Genomic DNA, 18,503 nt, shown 5'->3' with positions numbered 1-18,503 from the left:
GACAAAAAATGTTATGTGTGTTAACTAATAATTTTAAATTTAATTAATTTTAATTTTATGTCTGATTAAATTTGAAATTGTCAATTATGTTGGTGGCAATCTTAATTATTTGATAAATAAATGTGTTTATATATTATATATACATAAATATTTTTTTCAATCCTTAAGAATAGTACAGACAATTTGTTATATATGTGTTTAAAATTTTAAAATATTATAAATTTTATTTTTTTTATATAAAATTATGCAATTACCTGCATCTATCTTAAAAGGACAGACAGATTCTGAGCTTTGACTTGAGATGAGATAAATTGTCTGTCTGTCTGTCCATATTAAGAGGTATAGAATGAAAGGTTCGAACAGACAATTTCATATTTATTTATTTATTATTCTTTATTTTAATAAATAGTTAAATGAATTTAGAATATAAATTTTTTATATTTATTATTATGTGAAGAGGGAAAACTACGAACATGCCCAAAAGAGTGGACGCCGACGGGCATGAGATGAGCGGAGAAGCCGAGTACTATTCCAAGGACTTCGAATGGGACCAACTGAGGCTCGAGATCGAAAGCGATCCGTCTCTTCGCCACCACTGTCTACCTCCTGAAGTCGACGATGGCCGTACCAATCCCTCTGCCACTGAGTATTTTTCTGGGTCCGAGTCGTCGGCTTCCCGAGATTCGGATGCGTGGAACGACTTTCACGCCCGTCACTCCACGGGAAAATTCTTCAAGGTTCGCCGTCTTTCCTGTTGTAACTTCATGGGTTTCTTCTAGTTCTTCTTTAATTTTTGTCAGTGGAGGGGTTTTATTCTGCGTTGATTTTATCTTCTTCTCTAAAATTTCACCTTTTTTTGTTTGTGAAATGTGAGAATACATGTTAATACATATGAAAGGGAGAATGCCAATTTATTTAATACTTTACAGACTCAATCGTATGAATATTCAAGATACGCCCACAACTGTTGCAAATTCATATTGTTGCAACAAACCAAGATGAATATATGTATGTGTGTGTGCGCGCGCGCGCGCGTGGATATAACATGTATGTATTTGGTCCTTATCTGCATCCGTTTCTATTTTTTCCTTGAATTTGCATCATGTATGTTTGGAGTTCGCACACCAAGGATGTGCCTAGTTTTTATTTCGAAATAAAGTAGCATTATGAAGTAATCACGAAGACCCTTCTTTCTCACATATGTCTACTTCCATACTTGTGTCAAGTTAAATCATCGTGAAATTGATTACAACAGTTGATAACTAAAACTGCTGTGGGCATATTCGTGATCCTAAAATATTGACACAGCTTCAAAAGGGAACGCATGTTCTCCATTTCTTTATGTAAGGGTATTCATATGGCATTGAAATTTGAGTTCCATATGCTTAGGTTTCAACCCCAATCAAAGATTGATCGGGGAGCATTTTCTTTTAAATTGTTTTTTTACTCTAACAGAGTCAAGGAACATGAACTTTAAATAGTTAACTGTGAAGGTTTTGAATTTAACTTGGTTTTATGGGACCAAATGTTAACTTCAATTAGCACTCTTGATTAAGGGTCTGTGGTGCAACAAATAATATTAGGGTTGATCCATGCCCACTATTCTGGGGTGAGGCCGAAGTAGTTTGCTTGAGATTGCCCTCAGGTTATACTTATGGAACAATGAGATGTGTGACCTAGTGAGGATAATAGGGTTTCAAAGAAAGGGAGTTTTTGATGATCCAATCCCATAATGATAGTCTACTAGGGAAGTGTTGGTATATAACTTGGTCATAAACCCAAGACTTGACTGTGGGTAGCATTTTTTGGTGAGGGTTCATGGTGTTACAAGTGAAAATGAAGTGAATTTGCACTGACCCAATCCCATACCAATAGTCTATTGCGGGAGGTATTGGATATAAAACTGGGTTCTAGCTAAAGAGTTAATTTTATGTAGCATTTTTGTGTGATGGCCTTTAGTATTACAAGTATTACCAGAGCAAACTTCGGACAACTAATGTGTGCGTGCTAGGCTAGGTGTGTTTGAGACCAACTTGAAGTTAGATTTATGATAAAGTGATATTTTTGGCTTGGAAAGGATGCTAGGGCCTAAAAGGATGAGAGTTTGTGATGACTCAATCCCCCATACAGATAGTTTACTATAAAGGCCATGGGGATATAACTTGGTTTTATGAGCATACGAGTTGATCTTAGCTTGCTCATGGTGTTACATGTGAAAAAAGAGGAGTTTGTGAAAGTACAAACAACGATGATATTGTTGGGAGGTTGGGTATTATACTTTGTCCTATGAGATCAAGAATTAATTTCAACTAGCATTTTGGATGAAGGCAAGTGGTGTTGCAAGACCCATTAAGTAGATCTTGATATCCCTGTTTTGTGGGGTAAAATGAATAATCTAATTAATGACTAACATCAATAAATAACTAAAAAAAGTAGATTGGAAAATTTGAGTTTGAAAATCCTAAATTGTATTATTTTCCTACGTTTGGCACATTTTCTTGAAACTTGGCTCTAAGAATGATCCTTCATTTTTTATTGGTGGTTAGTCATACAGCACTACATTTATCAACTTCTTTTGTTTTTAGTTTGATGAATGTGAATATATTTAGAAGAATGTGATTCTTTTCTTTTTATTTTTGTTTGGGTTTTGTTTTAATTTGGGTGTATATCTCTAAACTTACTGAACTTCTATTAATTTTCAAGATACAAACAGTTGTTGTTGGTATTTTGAAGTAGATGCAAATATGCCAAATACCGAATCTTGATTGTTGCTTGCAGGAAAGACGATATTTGTTAAAGGAATTTCCTGAACTACTATCTTGTGATGAACACTCAAAGCTTTTGGAAGTGGGATGTGGTAATGGAAGTACCATTTTACCAATATTACGGTAAGAAAGGTTTTTGTTGGCAATTGGATTTATCAGTTGATTTATTTCATTAATGTTTTGAGTCATTGTAATCTAGTTGGGGTCCTAATTTATAGGAGAGTAATCAACTCCTATACATTAGGAGAATTGTTAGGAGGTTGAATAGTCTTAGAATTCTTCAAGAATTATGAGTATGCGTGTTATAAGTAAGATTGTATTAATTAGTTTTGATATATGAAAGATTAATTCTTGTTCTTTCACATGGTATTAGAGCCGATTGTCTAGGGTTATATAGCCTTCATCGCTGCTATCTTCAGTAGTACCTCTAGGGTTTTGTTTTTACCCTGTTTGGCCTCCATCGCCGTTTGCACTCTCCAATTGGATTTTCAGCCGCCCAACCATAGCCGCCTCTTCCCTGTCTTCCCTTCTCCCGCATTTGCTGCACCTCCTCCATTATCATCGTCGCCAGATTTACCTCTTGTGAGCAGATCGACCGCCGCGTGCCACCCAATGCCGTTGCATTTCTTACTGCCTTCTTCTCCTCTCTCTGTTTCAACCGCAATCGCGTCGTTCTCTTCCGTTGCCACTAGATCTAAAGTAGCAACTGCTGCCTCCAGCCACCCCTATCTTCAACCTTGATCACTGCTTCCTTGTTCATCCATTCGGCCTTAATCGCTGCCCCTATCTTCAGCCTTGATCGCTGCAAGTTGTCTCTAGCAAAGGAATGGCAGAAAACTCAGATTCCAACAAGAACAGTGGAGAAGCAACCATTGAAAATTATGTAGCAGGTGTTAGTTCGAGTGTTGGTACCGATTTTGGGGCAGGAGTAAGTGAGCTTCCCGGAATGCTACTACCCTATCGATTGGATGGTAAAAACTACCTCCAATGGGCGCTGCTCGTTCAAACTTTCCTCAAAGGTCGAGGAAAACTCAGCCATCTTACTTCTCTTTCTCCGGCAACAACTGATCCCAATTTCCAGGTATGGGATATAGAGGATTCTCTTATTATGTCGTGACTATGGAATGCCATGCAACCTAATGTAAGTAGCAATTATATGTTTCTAAGTACTGCTAGGGAAATTTGGGAAGTAGCAAAGCAAACCTACTCTAAAGTGCAAGATGCATTGGTTATATATGAAGTTAAAACCAAGATAAGTAGTACTAAACAAGGGGGAATGACTGTTACGGAGTACTACAATAGCATGAATGGCTTGTGGTTAGAATGGAATCAATACAAAAAAATTAAGATGGTGTGCAGTGCTGATGTTGCTACCCTTAATAAGATCATGGAAAGGGATAGAATTGTTGAATTTTTGGCTGGCCTTAACTCGGTTTTTGATCAAGTAAGGGTGCACATTCTTGGCCGAGAGAAATTGCCCTCACTCAATGAGGTATTTGCAATGGTAGGAAGTGAGGAAAACAGGCAGGCAGTGATGCTGCAAGGGGCATTCACTGATGGATCAGCTTTAGTGTCAAACAAAGGAGAAGGATCAAGGCAAAGAGGTGGAAAATCAGGGGCACAAGGGCGGCCTAATAACAGAGAAGGACTTTGGTGTATATATTGCAAGAAACCTCGGCATACCCAAGATGATTGCTTCAAGCTCCACGAAAAGGAAGTAGTCCTAAGCAAAATGGGAGGATTCCCTAGCACAGCTACTCGACCTAGCACTCAATCCTATCTATCACACAAGGGACAAGAAGAGGATGGAGCTATAGCAAAGCTGGAGGAAAATTTTAGTTCAAATCTCACTCTTTTCAATAGTGAGGAAATCGACAAACTAAAATCTTTTTTGAAGACCATACAAGATGATGGCAACTGCTCCTTGGCTCATCAAGACCCTTCCGGTAAGCCCTCAGGTAAGTTTGCTTATTCTGTAATTTTTCCAGCATCAAACACTGATAGGAATGATACTTGAATCTTGGATTTCAGAGGTACAGACCATATGACACCTAACTCCCATGTGTTTACTACCTATCAACCCCTTAAGACCACGAAACAAATCTGCATTGCTAATGGCAAAGCAGTCCCTATAATCAGACATGGCAGTGTTTATCTAAGCCCAAACATAACCCTTAACCATGTTCTTCATGTGCCCCAATTATCAGTTAACCTCCTCTCTATCTCTCAACTCACAAGAAACCTACACTGCCATGCCGTTTTTTCTACTAATGTGTGTGAGTTTTAGGCAATGAAAACCAAGAGGAGGATTGGGGTTGCTAGGGAAACAAATGGATTGTATTGCTTAACAAGGAAAGCAGCAAAGAACCAGCAACCAGTGGCTTGCTCCTCTCAAATTACAGCCAACTATCACCAAATCTGGCTGCATCACTACCGATTGGGACACCCACCATTTTCTTTATTGAAATCTATGTTTCCTACTTTATTTCTTTCTTTAGATCCTAGTACTCTTCATTGTGATGTATGTGTTATATCCAAACAACATCGTGTGTCTTACCCAATTAGCAATAAACTCCATTCTATTCCATTTGCATTAATTCATTCTGATGTATGGGGTCCTTGCAAAATTCCTACTTATTCTGGGGCACGTTGGTTTATCTCATTTATCGATGATTGTACTCGGATGACATGAGTTTTTTGGCTAAAAGACAAAGCAGCCATCCAAACAGTCTTACCAAGCTTCTGTAAAATGATAATGACTCAATTTGGAACTCCCATAAAGAAATTTCGAACCAACAATGCTCGAGATTATTTTAACTCTTATATGAACCACTTTTTCCTACAAGAAGGGATTGTCCATGAATCTTCCTGTGTGGATACTCCACAACAAAATGGAGTAGCTGAAAGGAAGATGAGACATCTCCTTAATGTAGCTCGAGCATTGCTTCACCATCATAACGTTCCTAAAATCTTTTGGGGGGACACTGTCCTTACGGCCACATTTCTTATTAACCGCATGCCTACCAAAGTTCTAAACCAACAAAGTCCTCTTTCTTGCCTCACTATTCACTTTCTTAACTTTAATTTCCACACCACTCTTCCTCTTAGAGTATTTGGGTGTGTTTCCTTCGTTCATATTTCCAAATCCTCTCGGGATAAGCTTGATCCAAGAGCTGTGAAGTGTGTCTTTCTTGGGTATTCCCCCACACAAAAAGGATATAAATGCTATCATCCTCCTACTCACAGGCTCTATGTCTCTAAGGATGTCACATTTGTCGAGACTACTCCATTCTTTGGCTCTACCCAAGCTGGTCACCAGGGGGAAACTTCCTATGGTGACCCAAGTGACATCTTCTTTCCTTTACCATATTCCCAGTCCACTTTTTAGCTTAATGCTGATCCTCATTCGGTCTCCAATCAACCTAGTCATGCCTCTAATCCTGACTCTACAACTCCTTAGCACTCAAAACAACCTTAACCATGGTGATGATCAGGCCAAATTTGATGAGCAAGAAGCCTGCCAACAGCTGTAAGGAAGATACAAGGGGTCTCCCTATGTATATAAACGAAAACAACCAAGCCTAGAAGACCAACAAGCTCCAAACTCCTCTCCCATTCAAAGTCGGGATCACATGCAGACAATACCTCCAGCCTCTATCGGCCAAATCCTTGATGATATCAACCTTCCCATAGCTCTTAGGAAGGGAGTTAGAAGTTGCACCACCCAACACCCAATTGCCAATTACCTATCCTATCATTGCCTCTCCCAAAACCATAAAAGCTTCCTAACATCTTCTGATTCAATTATCATTTCAAAATCAGTAATTGAGGCTCTAAAAAATCAGAATTGGAAGCTTGTTATGCTTGAGGAAATGAGGGCTTTAAAAAGGAACCATACATGGGATATTGTGGACAGACCTAAGGGAGTTAATCCAGTGGGGTGTAGATGGGTTTTTAATGTCAAGTATAAGGCCAATGGGACACTTGAGAGGTATAAGGCAGGGCTGGTGGCTAACAGCTACACTCAATCATATGGGATTGACTACCTAGAGACATTTGCACCAGTGGCAAAGATGACCACAGTTCGTATTCTCCTGTCATTGGCAGCCGCATTTGGGTGGAATCTACAATAACTAGATGTTAAAAATGCGTTTCTCCATGGAGATTTAGAAGAGGAAGTGTTTATGGATTTACCACCAGGATTTCATGAGGGACTCAGTGGGAAGGTATGTCAGCTAAATAAGGCCTTATATGGGCTCAAACAATCTCCTAGGGCTTGGTTTGAGCGATTATCTAAAGCCACGCATACTATCGGTTACAATCAAAGCAGGGAGGACCATACCTTATTCATCAAACACTCGACAGAAAGAAAGGTTATTGTGATACTGGTATATGTGGATGACATGATAGTAACTGGCAATGATGAAGGAGAACAGGCAAAGCTTAAAGAAAGTCTAGCTAAGGAATTTGAAATCAAAGACCTGGGTGTGCTCAAGTATTTTTTGAGAATTGAAGTAGCTTATTCTAAGATAGGTATTTTTCTCTCTCAAAGGAAATATATGCTTGATTTATTAACTGAAATAGGATTAATTGGAGGACAAGGGGCAAAAATTCCTATTGAATCTAACTGCAAGCGATGGAACGACCCTACTAGCAAGTCTATAGACAAAGGAAAGTATCAACGACTAGTTGGAAGATTGATATATCTCTCTCACACAAGACCACATATTGCCTTTCCTATTAGCTTGGTAAGTCAATTCATGCATAGTCCAACTGGGGAGCATATGCTAGCGGTTAGAAAAATCTTGTGTTATCTCAAGACTACTCCAGGTAAAGGGATCCTATTTAGAGCAGGAAATAAATTGAACATTTAAGGTTTTTTAGATGCAGATTATGTAGGGTCCATGACTGATAGAAGATCTACAAGTGGCTACTGTGTATTCCTATGAGGGAATTTGGTGTCCTAGAGAAGCAAGAAGTAAAGTGTTGTGGCAAGATCAAGTGCAGAGACAAAATTTAGGGCTATGGCCCTTGCTCTATGTGAAATTCTATGGTTACGAATTGTTCTTGATGATCTAAGAATTTCAGTCCAAGACACAGTTAAGTTTTGGTGTAATAAGCAGTCAGCAATCAGTATAGCACATAATCCAATCCAACATGACCAGATTAAGCATGTTGAGATAGACAGACACTTCATAAAAGAGAAGTTGGAAGCTAGACTCATTCACCTACCATATGTTCCATTAGAGGAACAAGTTACTGATATATTGACAAAAGTGTTACCAGTAAAAAGATTGAAGATCTAGTAAGCAAGTTAGGAATGTGGGGCATCCATTCTCCAGTTTGAGGGGGAGTGTTGGCAATTGGATTTATCAGTTGATTTATTTCATTAATGTTTTGAGTCGTTGTAATCTAGTTGGGGTCCTAATTTATAGGAGAGTAATCAACTCCTATACATTAGGAAAATTTTAGGAGGTTGAATAGTCTTAGAATTCTTCAAGGATTAGGACTTTGTGTGTTATAAGTTAGATTGTATTAATTAGTTTTGATATATGAAAGATTAATTCTTGTTCTTTCACAGTTTTTCCAACTTTGAATTTTCTGTGGGCACTGCTGTTATGAATTTCAATCCTGCTTTGTTGTTTTTAATTATTGTACTGCTTGAGATACTGTTTAGCTTAAAACTAAAATGGTTTGGGGATTCTGATCTTTGAACTACATACATAATGATTCCAAGATTCCCTGATTTATGCAACCCTTCAATTGAACTATGTTTTATAAAATTATAATATTTTTTAAATTGAAAAAAGATATACACTGGAAGTAGGGTTTTGGAAATCAGAAAAGGGATTTCAATGTTTAGATTCAGATTTCTCTTATTTCAGGGTGAACTTTGGTTGTTAGATTTAATGATGCAGCTTTCTGCCTTCAAAATAAAGTGGTTTGGGAGCTCTCATTTTTTAACTACATACATAATGATTCCAAGATTCCTTGATTTGTGCATCCTTTAACTTGATTTGTTTAATTTGTTCAATTTGGTGCTGCACTGTGTTGTGGTAGCCATCCCCATTGCCCCCCATGCGTGCTTTATGATTTAGGTTTTATATATATATATATATATTGCTTTAATGGATGGCTGCAAATACGAAAGTAAACAGAATAAATTAACGGATGGCCACACAGTTGTTTTCATTTCCAGGGTTGTCTATTTCATGTACTATTAAATATTTCACTATAGCATAAGTTTCCCCCAATTAATTTATTGATGATCATATTCTCAGTGGTCTATTGCACATAGTACTCTCTTGTGTGTAACATTATTCTGCAGTCACCACTTGGATGAATTCTTCCACAATACCATAAAATCCTTTCCCTCCAAAATTCATACTAAAAGCTACCATCTCCTTTAGGTGTTAATTTATACATATTATGCACAGCCTTCCCACACAGTGGGATAAAGGCTTGATTTGTTGTTGTTTATGCACAGCCTTAATACTTGAGGTGAATGAGAAAATTCTACCATTTGTTATCTATTATTATAATCATTACTAAGCACCTTACAGTGCCACCTCATTTCTGCATAAAACAAAGATGCCTATATCCTTATGTATATATGTATGGATATATATTCTTAGCTATCATTCAAAATAAAAATAAGGAATACATGTAACATGATATTAGTTCGCACAATTTCTCAATAAACTTTGACCTCTAATTCCTGTCTGCTGACAAGTTTCATTTTACCTCATGATCCAAAAGGGTGGCATATTATAATAATGAGCTTATATTCATCATAGACATTGCCATTTTCTCTTGGTTTGGTAGCACAGTGATGGTAACAAGAAGCATGAACAACTTTCATGTATTTTAGTGCAGCTAGGAAATTGTATGAAAACAGATTTACATATCAAGATATTAGAGATTTGGGGACCAGTATTTAAAGGGTATTATCAAGTCACATTTTGTGCGAACTGGTTTGTTCCTTCCAATTCATGTAATTTTTTCTTGCTTGAAAGTCATCCTTATGGTGAAGCACAATTTCAGATTTTTCTTGGGAAACACCCTGGTGGCTCGTGCTCCACTTCCTTAATAAAGAGATATATATGAGTTCAATTCTTCTCCCCCAACCCCCAAAACAACAGCTACAAAAAAAAAGGAGGGGGGGGGGGGGGGGGGGGGGAACTTGGCTTTTCCTTGAAATGTAATTCATATTGCAGTATCAGATGGAAAGGTATTAAAAATTAGATATCAGTTTTCCCAATATCAGGACCAGGTGGTGATTCTAGAATACACATACCCAATCTGGTTAAACACCTGTATCATCCACTTCTCTGCTCTTCTCTTCCAGGGCTATCATGAATTCCTGCAACCCTATGTAAATAGGCTTTGGAATGCTATGAAGGCAGTATCTAGTGAGATTGTTTATGGAGCTAGGCTGGTGTTCCTCTTTTGGGGTCTTTAATGGAAAGCTACAGCTGCAGCTGTTCACTGGGGAAAGAATAAAAGATAATCAAAATTTTCAGATCTTGGGGTCGTGTTCTCAAATTTCCTGAGGTTGGTGATGGTTCATCCTACACCATGGACTGGAACAAGATTTTGTTTTCTTTTTTGGTGGCAGATAGGGTGGCAATTGCAAAGAAAAACAATAGGTTTGGATTTGTCCACAATTCATGATGCTTGATCCGACGAGTTTTATGCTGCCTATCAGCCACCTAAAATAACCCTCCTCCTTTATCCAGACGTAGGACCAACTGTAAATAGAAGGAACACCTTCAGTGGATTACTCAATTCATAGGCAGAGTTAAGAAGAAAAACAATTGGTAAGAGTTTAATATTCTTCTTGAGGTGTCATATCAGATGTTCCTTTTGTGTTCTTTGGAGTTTGATTATCTGAATCATTCTTTGGCTTCCTAAACAGTTTTGTATTAGAGTGGATCATTGACAATCTTGGCTGCCATGTTAATTTTTAGTGATAATTCAGTATTCTAAATACCTCTGGCCTTATGCCTGGTAATTTTTGCTCTTGACATATTTGCTTCTAGTGGCAAAGGGAGTATCAACGTATATGCTTGCGATTGTAGCATTGAGGCTCTTAAAAGGGTTGAAGAGGTGATAGATGAGGCTGGTTTAGCCTCCTTGAAACACCGTTTCCATCCATTCACTTGTGATTTTTCTATTTGCGGGTTTCCCAAATGGTTGGCTTGTGACTCCTGCAGGGGAGTTTTCCTGAAAAAGCAGGAAACTTACCTTTCAGGTTAGTCATTTTGTACATTGTTTTCTGCTCCTTCATATTGTGTGAACCGTCACCTGGTACTCAGCAACTTCTCTTTACTTTTCAGACACTAACAACAAGGGAAGGGAAGGCTTAAATGATTTTTCCTATTTGTCAGAAAAGAAATGCTGCCATGGTGGGGTAGATTTTGTTACTTTGGTATGTGGCTATTTTTCCCAACACAATTCTTAATGCATTGTTTGGCATTTGACTTACCTTGTATTTTTTAAAATGGATGCATTATTTTGTACGTTACATAGAGCTCTCTTGTTTTGTGATGAACTTTAGCACGTATTATGTGTGTGTGTGTGTGTGTGTAGAGAGAGAGAGAGAGAGAGAGAGGCCTAAGTGAATATTTAGGATTTGAATAGACCCCTTCATTATAGTTACGATTTTCATCATCAATACTCCTTTCCTTTATTGTTTCATGTTGCATGAAGTACTTTCCTACTTTCAATTGACATGATACTTCAGAGTGTAAAAGTTGTTCAGATCCAAGTAATGCTTTCATTTGGGTTATGTTCATTTTTATTTTTGAAACTTCATTTAGAGTCTGTCATGTGGTTGTGTTGTACAACTTTTACTTATACCCAAAAATTCGCATCCTAATTTTTCCATCCCCTTTCTTCAGTATATCATTGAAGGCTTCTATTTTTTTAATGGCCGTATGTAATTTTTCAATTTTTAGTTTAATGCCGACAAAAAGATCTGTGGGTTTAAATTGATATTTGAGAAAACATCAGTTTGTTCTATTTGATAGTGAGATTTTGCATTTAATCAGGAAAGTAGAAACCAAGTTGGACTGTTCAATGAAGAACTTATGAAAGCTTTGTACATTTTCTAATCATTTATTTAAAATTTAGTTATAGTTGCCAGCTTGAAACCTGGAACTATGTGAATCTTCCCCTTTTTTTTTTTGGCTAGATAAAGGTAAACTATGTTAATCTTTTGCCTCTCCAAATATGTTACAGTGTGAAGAATATAATGACTTCAGTCATCTGATTTTGGTTTGTTCTTGCGTTTTCTTAACTGTTAGATTTTCACACTATCAGCAGTACCACGCCATAGGATGCCAACAGCAATTTCTGCATGTTTCTCCATATTAAAACCTGGCGGCCTACTTCTATTCAGGGATTATGGTAATTGCCGAACAACAAATGACATTATTAGTTAGTAACTTTTAAATGCAAACATGCCATAATGACACTCTTTTGAGCGAATCATTGTTTCAAAAGAATTTTATGTACTTCCACTTGGTAACTTGCGAAAATTTTGCATTTAAAATGAAAATGTAACAGGGAAGATTATCTTCTTTTTGCTATACTTCCACTTGGCTAATTGTTATTAATTATATGTTAGACGAAAATTCTGCCCTTCTTGAGCATATTATTTATGTCAAAGATCTCGATCAACCACTTAAATTTTACTTTTTGGTACTTTGATAGGATTATTCCACACACCAGGGATTCCTTAGCAATTATCAATTTATTTCTGCTCAAATATTTAAAACCTTTTGAAAGAAAGTTCCAACTTTGGTTTCGTGGGTTTGCACTCCCCAAATCCCTTTGCAGTTACCGCTTCATTTCTGCTCTATATTTAGAGCCTGCTGAAACTGTTGCCACTGTGGTGAATCGCAGGTCTCTATGACATGACTATGCTTCGGTTTGGGCCCGAAAGGAAGGTGGGATTCAGGGAGTACATGAGATCTGATGGAACTCGATCTTACTTCTTCTGTTTGGATTCTGTGAGGGATCTCTTTGTGCATGCAGGTTTCATCGAGGTACTAATCTTGTTTATGCGAGTTGGATATTCTCATGTAGCAGCTAGATTTTTATCAGCCAGTATAACTCTTACCTGTTCATAGGGACCATGTTGTTATACATGTTATGTTCCTTCTATTGTCTTACACATGGTTATTAAAATGGGACCGTGGTGGCTGGTTCGACCGCCAAAACCAGTCTTGAGACAGGAGATGTGTACAAACTGGTCAAAAGTAGTCTAGTGAGCCAGTACCCCAGCTGGTTCAATGACAGGCCTGGTATTAACAATATATGGTGATACATTAACCTGTGCAAATGCAATTTGCAGCTTGAGCTTGAATATTGCTGCATCAAGTCAGTGAATCGTCGGAACGGAAAAATCATGCGGAGGATATGGGTACATGGAAAGTTCCAGAAGCCCACATGAAGCTGCCCTGCAGCTGCAAGTTTCTCCCAGTATTGGGCTCCATGTCTCTTTATCTCTCCCTATATGGGTCGGTTTATATAAATTTTAGCTCGTTGGGTTTCGGATAAATTTGTGGAAGAAAAAGTTAACTGTATCTGTTTCATGACTTGAAATGTTGAGAAATGAATTAGAATTTAAGAAAATGGCAAGAATTGTTTGTTCAGTGTCTCTTCAATGTGTTGTCTTATAAGCTCAAATAATGTGTTTTGTTTTGTTTTGTGTTTGTGAAATTTGGTGTTCCTGATGACATAGCTACAAATGATACTTTTTGTTGTAATAGAGTTCAAATTGGTTGTTGCAAAGAATAAAAAATAAAAGAAATTGGTCAAATGGGTTTGGATGACCAGAACCCGGCCTATTCAAAAGACGGGTGGTGAACTGGTCAACTTTGCCACGTGTAGATCAACCCCGGCTGCCAGAGGCCAGTCAAAGCAGACATCCATTTTCATTTCAGATGTGTTCGATTGGAAATGACAAACAGACAAAGGTGGGTGGGACCCACTTTCCTAGAATTCATATGTTTGCTTGGAGAGCTGACCAGTGACCACCCCACCCTTTTGTCTCTCTATTTGTTTCATTTATTTATTTTTACTCATTATTATTATTGTTTTTTTTTAGAAATCTTATTACTTGGATACGTGGTTGATGATACTTAAAATTAATTATTAATATATTTAATAAAAAGAGAATATACTAGATGACAGAAATTTTAATTAAATTATTAGAGAACTAGTAACTGTAAAAAAAAAAAAAAAAAAAAACAATGAGATTGTTTTGACTTGTTCAAAAAATTCATGCCAACACTTAAGTAAGAGGAGGAGTGAGATAACTAAAGATTGAAAATGAATTCAATATGCTTATTCTAGATGAAAGATTCTCCTAAATTTATTTTTAGAGATAATTAATTATGTGTCTTTGTTCAATAGCCTCTAGGAGTCGTTATTTTAGATAAATTAGGAGGATTAAGATTACTTTTGCAGAACGATCTCTTGAGATTTAGGAGAAGTCGTCTATTTAAGGTCATCTGAATTTGAACTGATGACTAAATTTTAAAATATGATTTTAAGTATGACATAATTATCTACAAATTTATGAAAGCTTCTCTATTTGAGTTGGGATGAAATATTGAAGTTGAATATGGTTTATTGTGCAAGTCGAGGCCAAACAAGATGTGGCTTATGAGCAAAGATTAAGCGAGATTTACCCATAAATCAATTCTCAAATATCATCAACTATGTCATCTCATTTTATATTTTGTTAATAATTTTGATTTTTATAGAGATTTTGAGTTCATCCATAACCTAAATCTCATATTTCTTTGTAAGCCTTAGCTATTTCTAGTGTTGAATCTTAGTTAATAAATTAGAAATCGAATTTACAAGTTTCTCTTTATGATAGCTCATACAAATTATGGAATTAATTAGATGATATATAAAAACTAACTGCAAATTAAAGGACCCCCCCCCCCCCCCCCCACCCAAAGATTATATAAAATCATTAATATTTAAGTATATAAGATCAAAATTTACTATTTTCCCACAAATCTTAATTCCAAAAGTAAATTATTTATATTGAATTTTGATAGCCAAGAGAATAAATTCATAATTTGGATAATATGATGTAACATATCATATATATGTTGGTTTATGTATGAACATTAATAAATTAATATGCTCATATTATCAACATATATGTCCGTGCGTGAGTGCATATATTGCATATCGTTACTCTTACTTTACCCTTGATACTCAAATTAACTTGATTGTTGGAGATTATACCAATAGATCAAGTATCATCTTTATAGGTCAAGGAAGTTTTGAACAACCTTAAAATCAAAAACAATTAGTGAACACATTCAAATTTAAACAAACTTGAAGGTGATGAGCTCCGACCATTGTCAATAAGATCCAAAAATGAATTACAATCTAGAAGAAACCTGTAAGAACCTTTACTTTTGGCCTTTCAATGACCCAGGGGTGGCCTAGTACCAGAGGAACTTTGTGCAATTGATGCTTATGTTTAGGGTTCTTACAAGATGCTCCATCAGGTGGTTCCCCTTTCACCAAAATTCCTTTCCCATTGGATTGCAAATTTTGCAGACAAGGGTTCATTCCATTCCCAGAGATGCATCAAATCAAAAGAAGCCCAAATAACTAGTTCTTGTGGTACAGCAAGTAATTAATTAAGCAGATGATCGATGTACAAATTTTGACAGAAGTTGATGGTTCTTCAGGGGATTATTATTTGTACTTGTAGTCAAAAGGAGCTTAGTAAATTCATTGATTCCCCCCATGTTGGAATATTAATCAAGGATTAACAAACAAACTTGAAGGCAATTAAGATTAATGCCACCTTGTGCTTAATTAATCTCTACTGAGCTAGAAATTAAGTTTTTAGTTAATTAAGAATTAGCTGGCCGGGGGATGAATATATATGATTAAGGACTCGATGGAAAACTTATATGAATTAAGATCGGGTCAAACAGCCCCTTAAGCATCGATGTTAATATTGTTAACGTCGGAAAGCTGATTATATATATATATGCTTCTAAACTTGCATTGCTGATGCATGATTCCCACTACTGATAATGTTCATCAAATCAAACCCCTCACCATTATCATAAACTATTCATTAATTAATTAATTTCTGTGTGGTCCATGTTTCCTTAATGCAGGTTTTGAGGCTTCCCTTTCAATGTTATTAATTAAAGACAGCTGGTGCCTAAAGAAAACTGTAAAATTATGGGATTTGTCGATGGTTGTTCAAAGTCTTTGGGCCAAGATATATTATTATTATAATCGAGGAGATTTTATCGATTAAAGCCAAGATGGGCTCCATTGACAACGTTGCTTTGCTATAGGAATGTCGTATGTGATTGATTATGGAATAGGGTTTATTAATTAATTATAATCTTAATCTTGCTATAAGCTATGACATGTGAATCCATGTGAAGAGGGTCCTCCATGTTGCAAAACACTCTCGGATTCTTTGAGTGTGGCTAATCAAGCTTGTGCTAAGTGCTTTTCTTAATATAATATATAATGCTTTTTTTAACTTAATTAATTAAGCAAATCATTTACTGCCTCGTTTAAGAAGGTAGAGAAACTTTTATCATGTTTTGGAGTTGATTCGTCAAATTTGACAAAATTTGTACACTCGATTATATTTTCTTTGGCATGAGTTATTATTAGTCGTACCTAATCTCAAATTTATCTATTATTAGCTCAACTTGCAAAAGGAAGGGGAGGTTTTATCTCATGTAAATCTTTCAACAATCAAATTAATTATAAAATTCAAGATAGAATGGCGCAATAATGATAAAATTAATGAGGTCCGCGACTCTTGAAAATTTTCATTCTTATATAGGCATATTGTGAAGTCGATAGAAAACCACGATTGTGCCATACAAACAATTGGATGTAGACCTAGTAGATGACTACAATCATGTCCCATGGAGTGGAGGGTGGTTCTAAACCCATGTGTTGGCCTTGATGAGAACTAGTGTGGGTCTAAATCTAAGTTCGGGTTTGGATTTGATAGATCTAAATTATTCATTAGTTAACGTGTCTGATGTATTTTGACTAGATGTTTTTCATGAAAATTTTTGATCGAATGATAAAAATTTTCATATTTTTTGATGAAATTAAAATGTTTCATCATTATTATCAACATAAATATATATATTGCACAAGTTTTACAGATTTTTTATTTTTAAAGAATTATTCTATGAGGAAAACTTGGAGAATTAATGAAGAAACTATCTAAGAATTGATGATTGGAGACGTCCATGGAAACTTTGGTTGTAACTTCATTTGGTATGCATGTAGTCAAGATAAATATTTAATATATATATATATATATAATTATGGGGAGGTTCGAACTGCTAATTAAATGAATTCAACAATTAATGGTGAGAGAGAACCAATCAAACTAAACAAGGCGGCAACTATTTGACCAAACAAATGCCATCCATATATAATTAATTAATTAAATAGGGATTAGAAGTCATTAATTAATTCTTTTTTTTCTAAATAATTAACCAATATGACAAATTTGAAGATTAACCATTTCTGATCACCTAACATCAACCACCACTCCCTTAATTAAAAATTAGAATTAACGTATGTGAAAGGGCAAAAGAAGCAGTGATTGTTAATTGTGTAACTTTTCACACTAATAAATATTTTGATCAAGGAGTCCACTTGGTACCCGTTAAAACCACTCTTGGGATTACTGTTCTTGCGAGGTCTCCCGCCTCTCGTATTTTCAATTTCGGTAGATGAGATAAATTGGAAGTGGATGTTTTGTTTCACTGTACAAGATAAGAATCGAACTCGCGATCTATCAGTGCGAATTCTAGCTTATCGTGATCTAACCACTTAATTTATACTCTGTGAGAAGTTAAAACCACTTTTATTACATTTGATAGGAGGGCAAAACCTCTAAAACAAAGTTCAATTGCCCTTGGGCCTTTCAAAAATGTCCTTCCACACTTAAGTTAATATATCAAATGAAATTTTTTTTTTTAAGGGAGAGAGGTTTCTTTTTCTTTGCTAGGAGTGGCTAAAATATTTCCTAATTTTTTGTTCTTAATTTTTTGTAAAGTTATCTTATATTATAGTGTGGCTAATTAATGCGTCTTGTCAACCCTTTGCAATGGTGTAATTTTCTAAGAAATGCTACTTGTACAAATTGCTTAACGAACAAGTTGACAAACACATATTGAAATGACAAAAATACTCCTCACCCAATTACAAATTCATCACTCCTACCCTTGACGGCCTCCTCTCTCATTTCTCTCCATTTCTATGACTACCTCCAGCAATCGCTGCCTCGCCTCATCCCATCGTCGTCCCATGCCACCTTGTCAATGCATCTTCGTCACCGTTGAATCCTCACTCATCCTCGTCACTGTCACCTCATCACTGTCGCCTCGTGCCAATCGGGGTTCATCTATTGCGAACAAGGAAGAGAAAACAGATAGGAGGCGACAAATGAATGGGGTTTTTTGTCATTTTACACGTGTGTGTAAGCCACTATGTACAAGCACGATCCAATTTTTTATGCCTTAATAGTTAAGACTTGAATGCTAGTAGATGGGTCATGCTTTTTGATGGTTGTCAAGACTATTGTGTTATATTTGGTATATTTGTGTTTGAGACGGACTTAGAAGGCAAAATTGATTTGGGTATGTAGCGTTTGTTAAAATAAATAAGATAAGATTATATCAGAATATAATT

General features: G+C 36.2%; 1 protein-coding gene across 2 annotated transcripts; it reads left to right on the top strand.

Moving 5' to 3' along the window:
• Positions 1 to 458: 458 nt before the first annotated feature.
• On the top strand, positions 459 to 13,431 carry LOC127797481 (uncharacterized). 2 transcript variants are annotated; one of them, XM_052330417.1, is made up of 7 exons: positions 459 to 737; positions 2,779 to 2,888; positions 10,814 to 11,019; positions 11,105 to 11,196; positions 12,074 to 12,176; positions 12,675 to 12,817; positions 13,126 to 13,431. In XM_052330417.1, exons 1-7 carry the CDS (start codon positions 474 to 476, stop codon positions 13,222 to 13,224), a joined length of 1,017 nt encoding a protein of 338 aa, XP_052186377.1. In that variant the 5' UTR covers positions 459 to 473; the 3' UTR covers positions 13,225 to 13,431. The 2 variants fall into 2 exon arrangements, with proteins under 2 accessions (XP_052186377.1, XP_052186376.1); XM_052330416.1 differs by having other exon boundaries at positions 10,808 to 11,019.
• The last annotated feature ends 5,072 nt before the right edge of the window (positions 13,432 to 18,503 follow it).

The sequence above is a fragment of the Diospyros lotus genome, chromosome 3, assembly GCF_014633365.1.
Source record: "Diospyros lotus cultivar Yz01 chromosome 3, ASM1463336v1, whole genome shotgun sequence".
Lineage (NCBI taxonomy): Eukaryota > Viridiplantae > Streptophyta > Magnoliopsida > Ericales > Ebenaceae > Diospyros > Diospyros lotus.
Note: the sequence above shows the minus strand (reverse complement) of the source record. Positions and strands in the feature narration are given on the sequence as shown.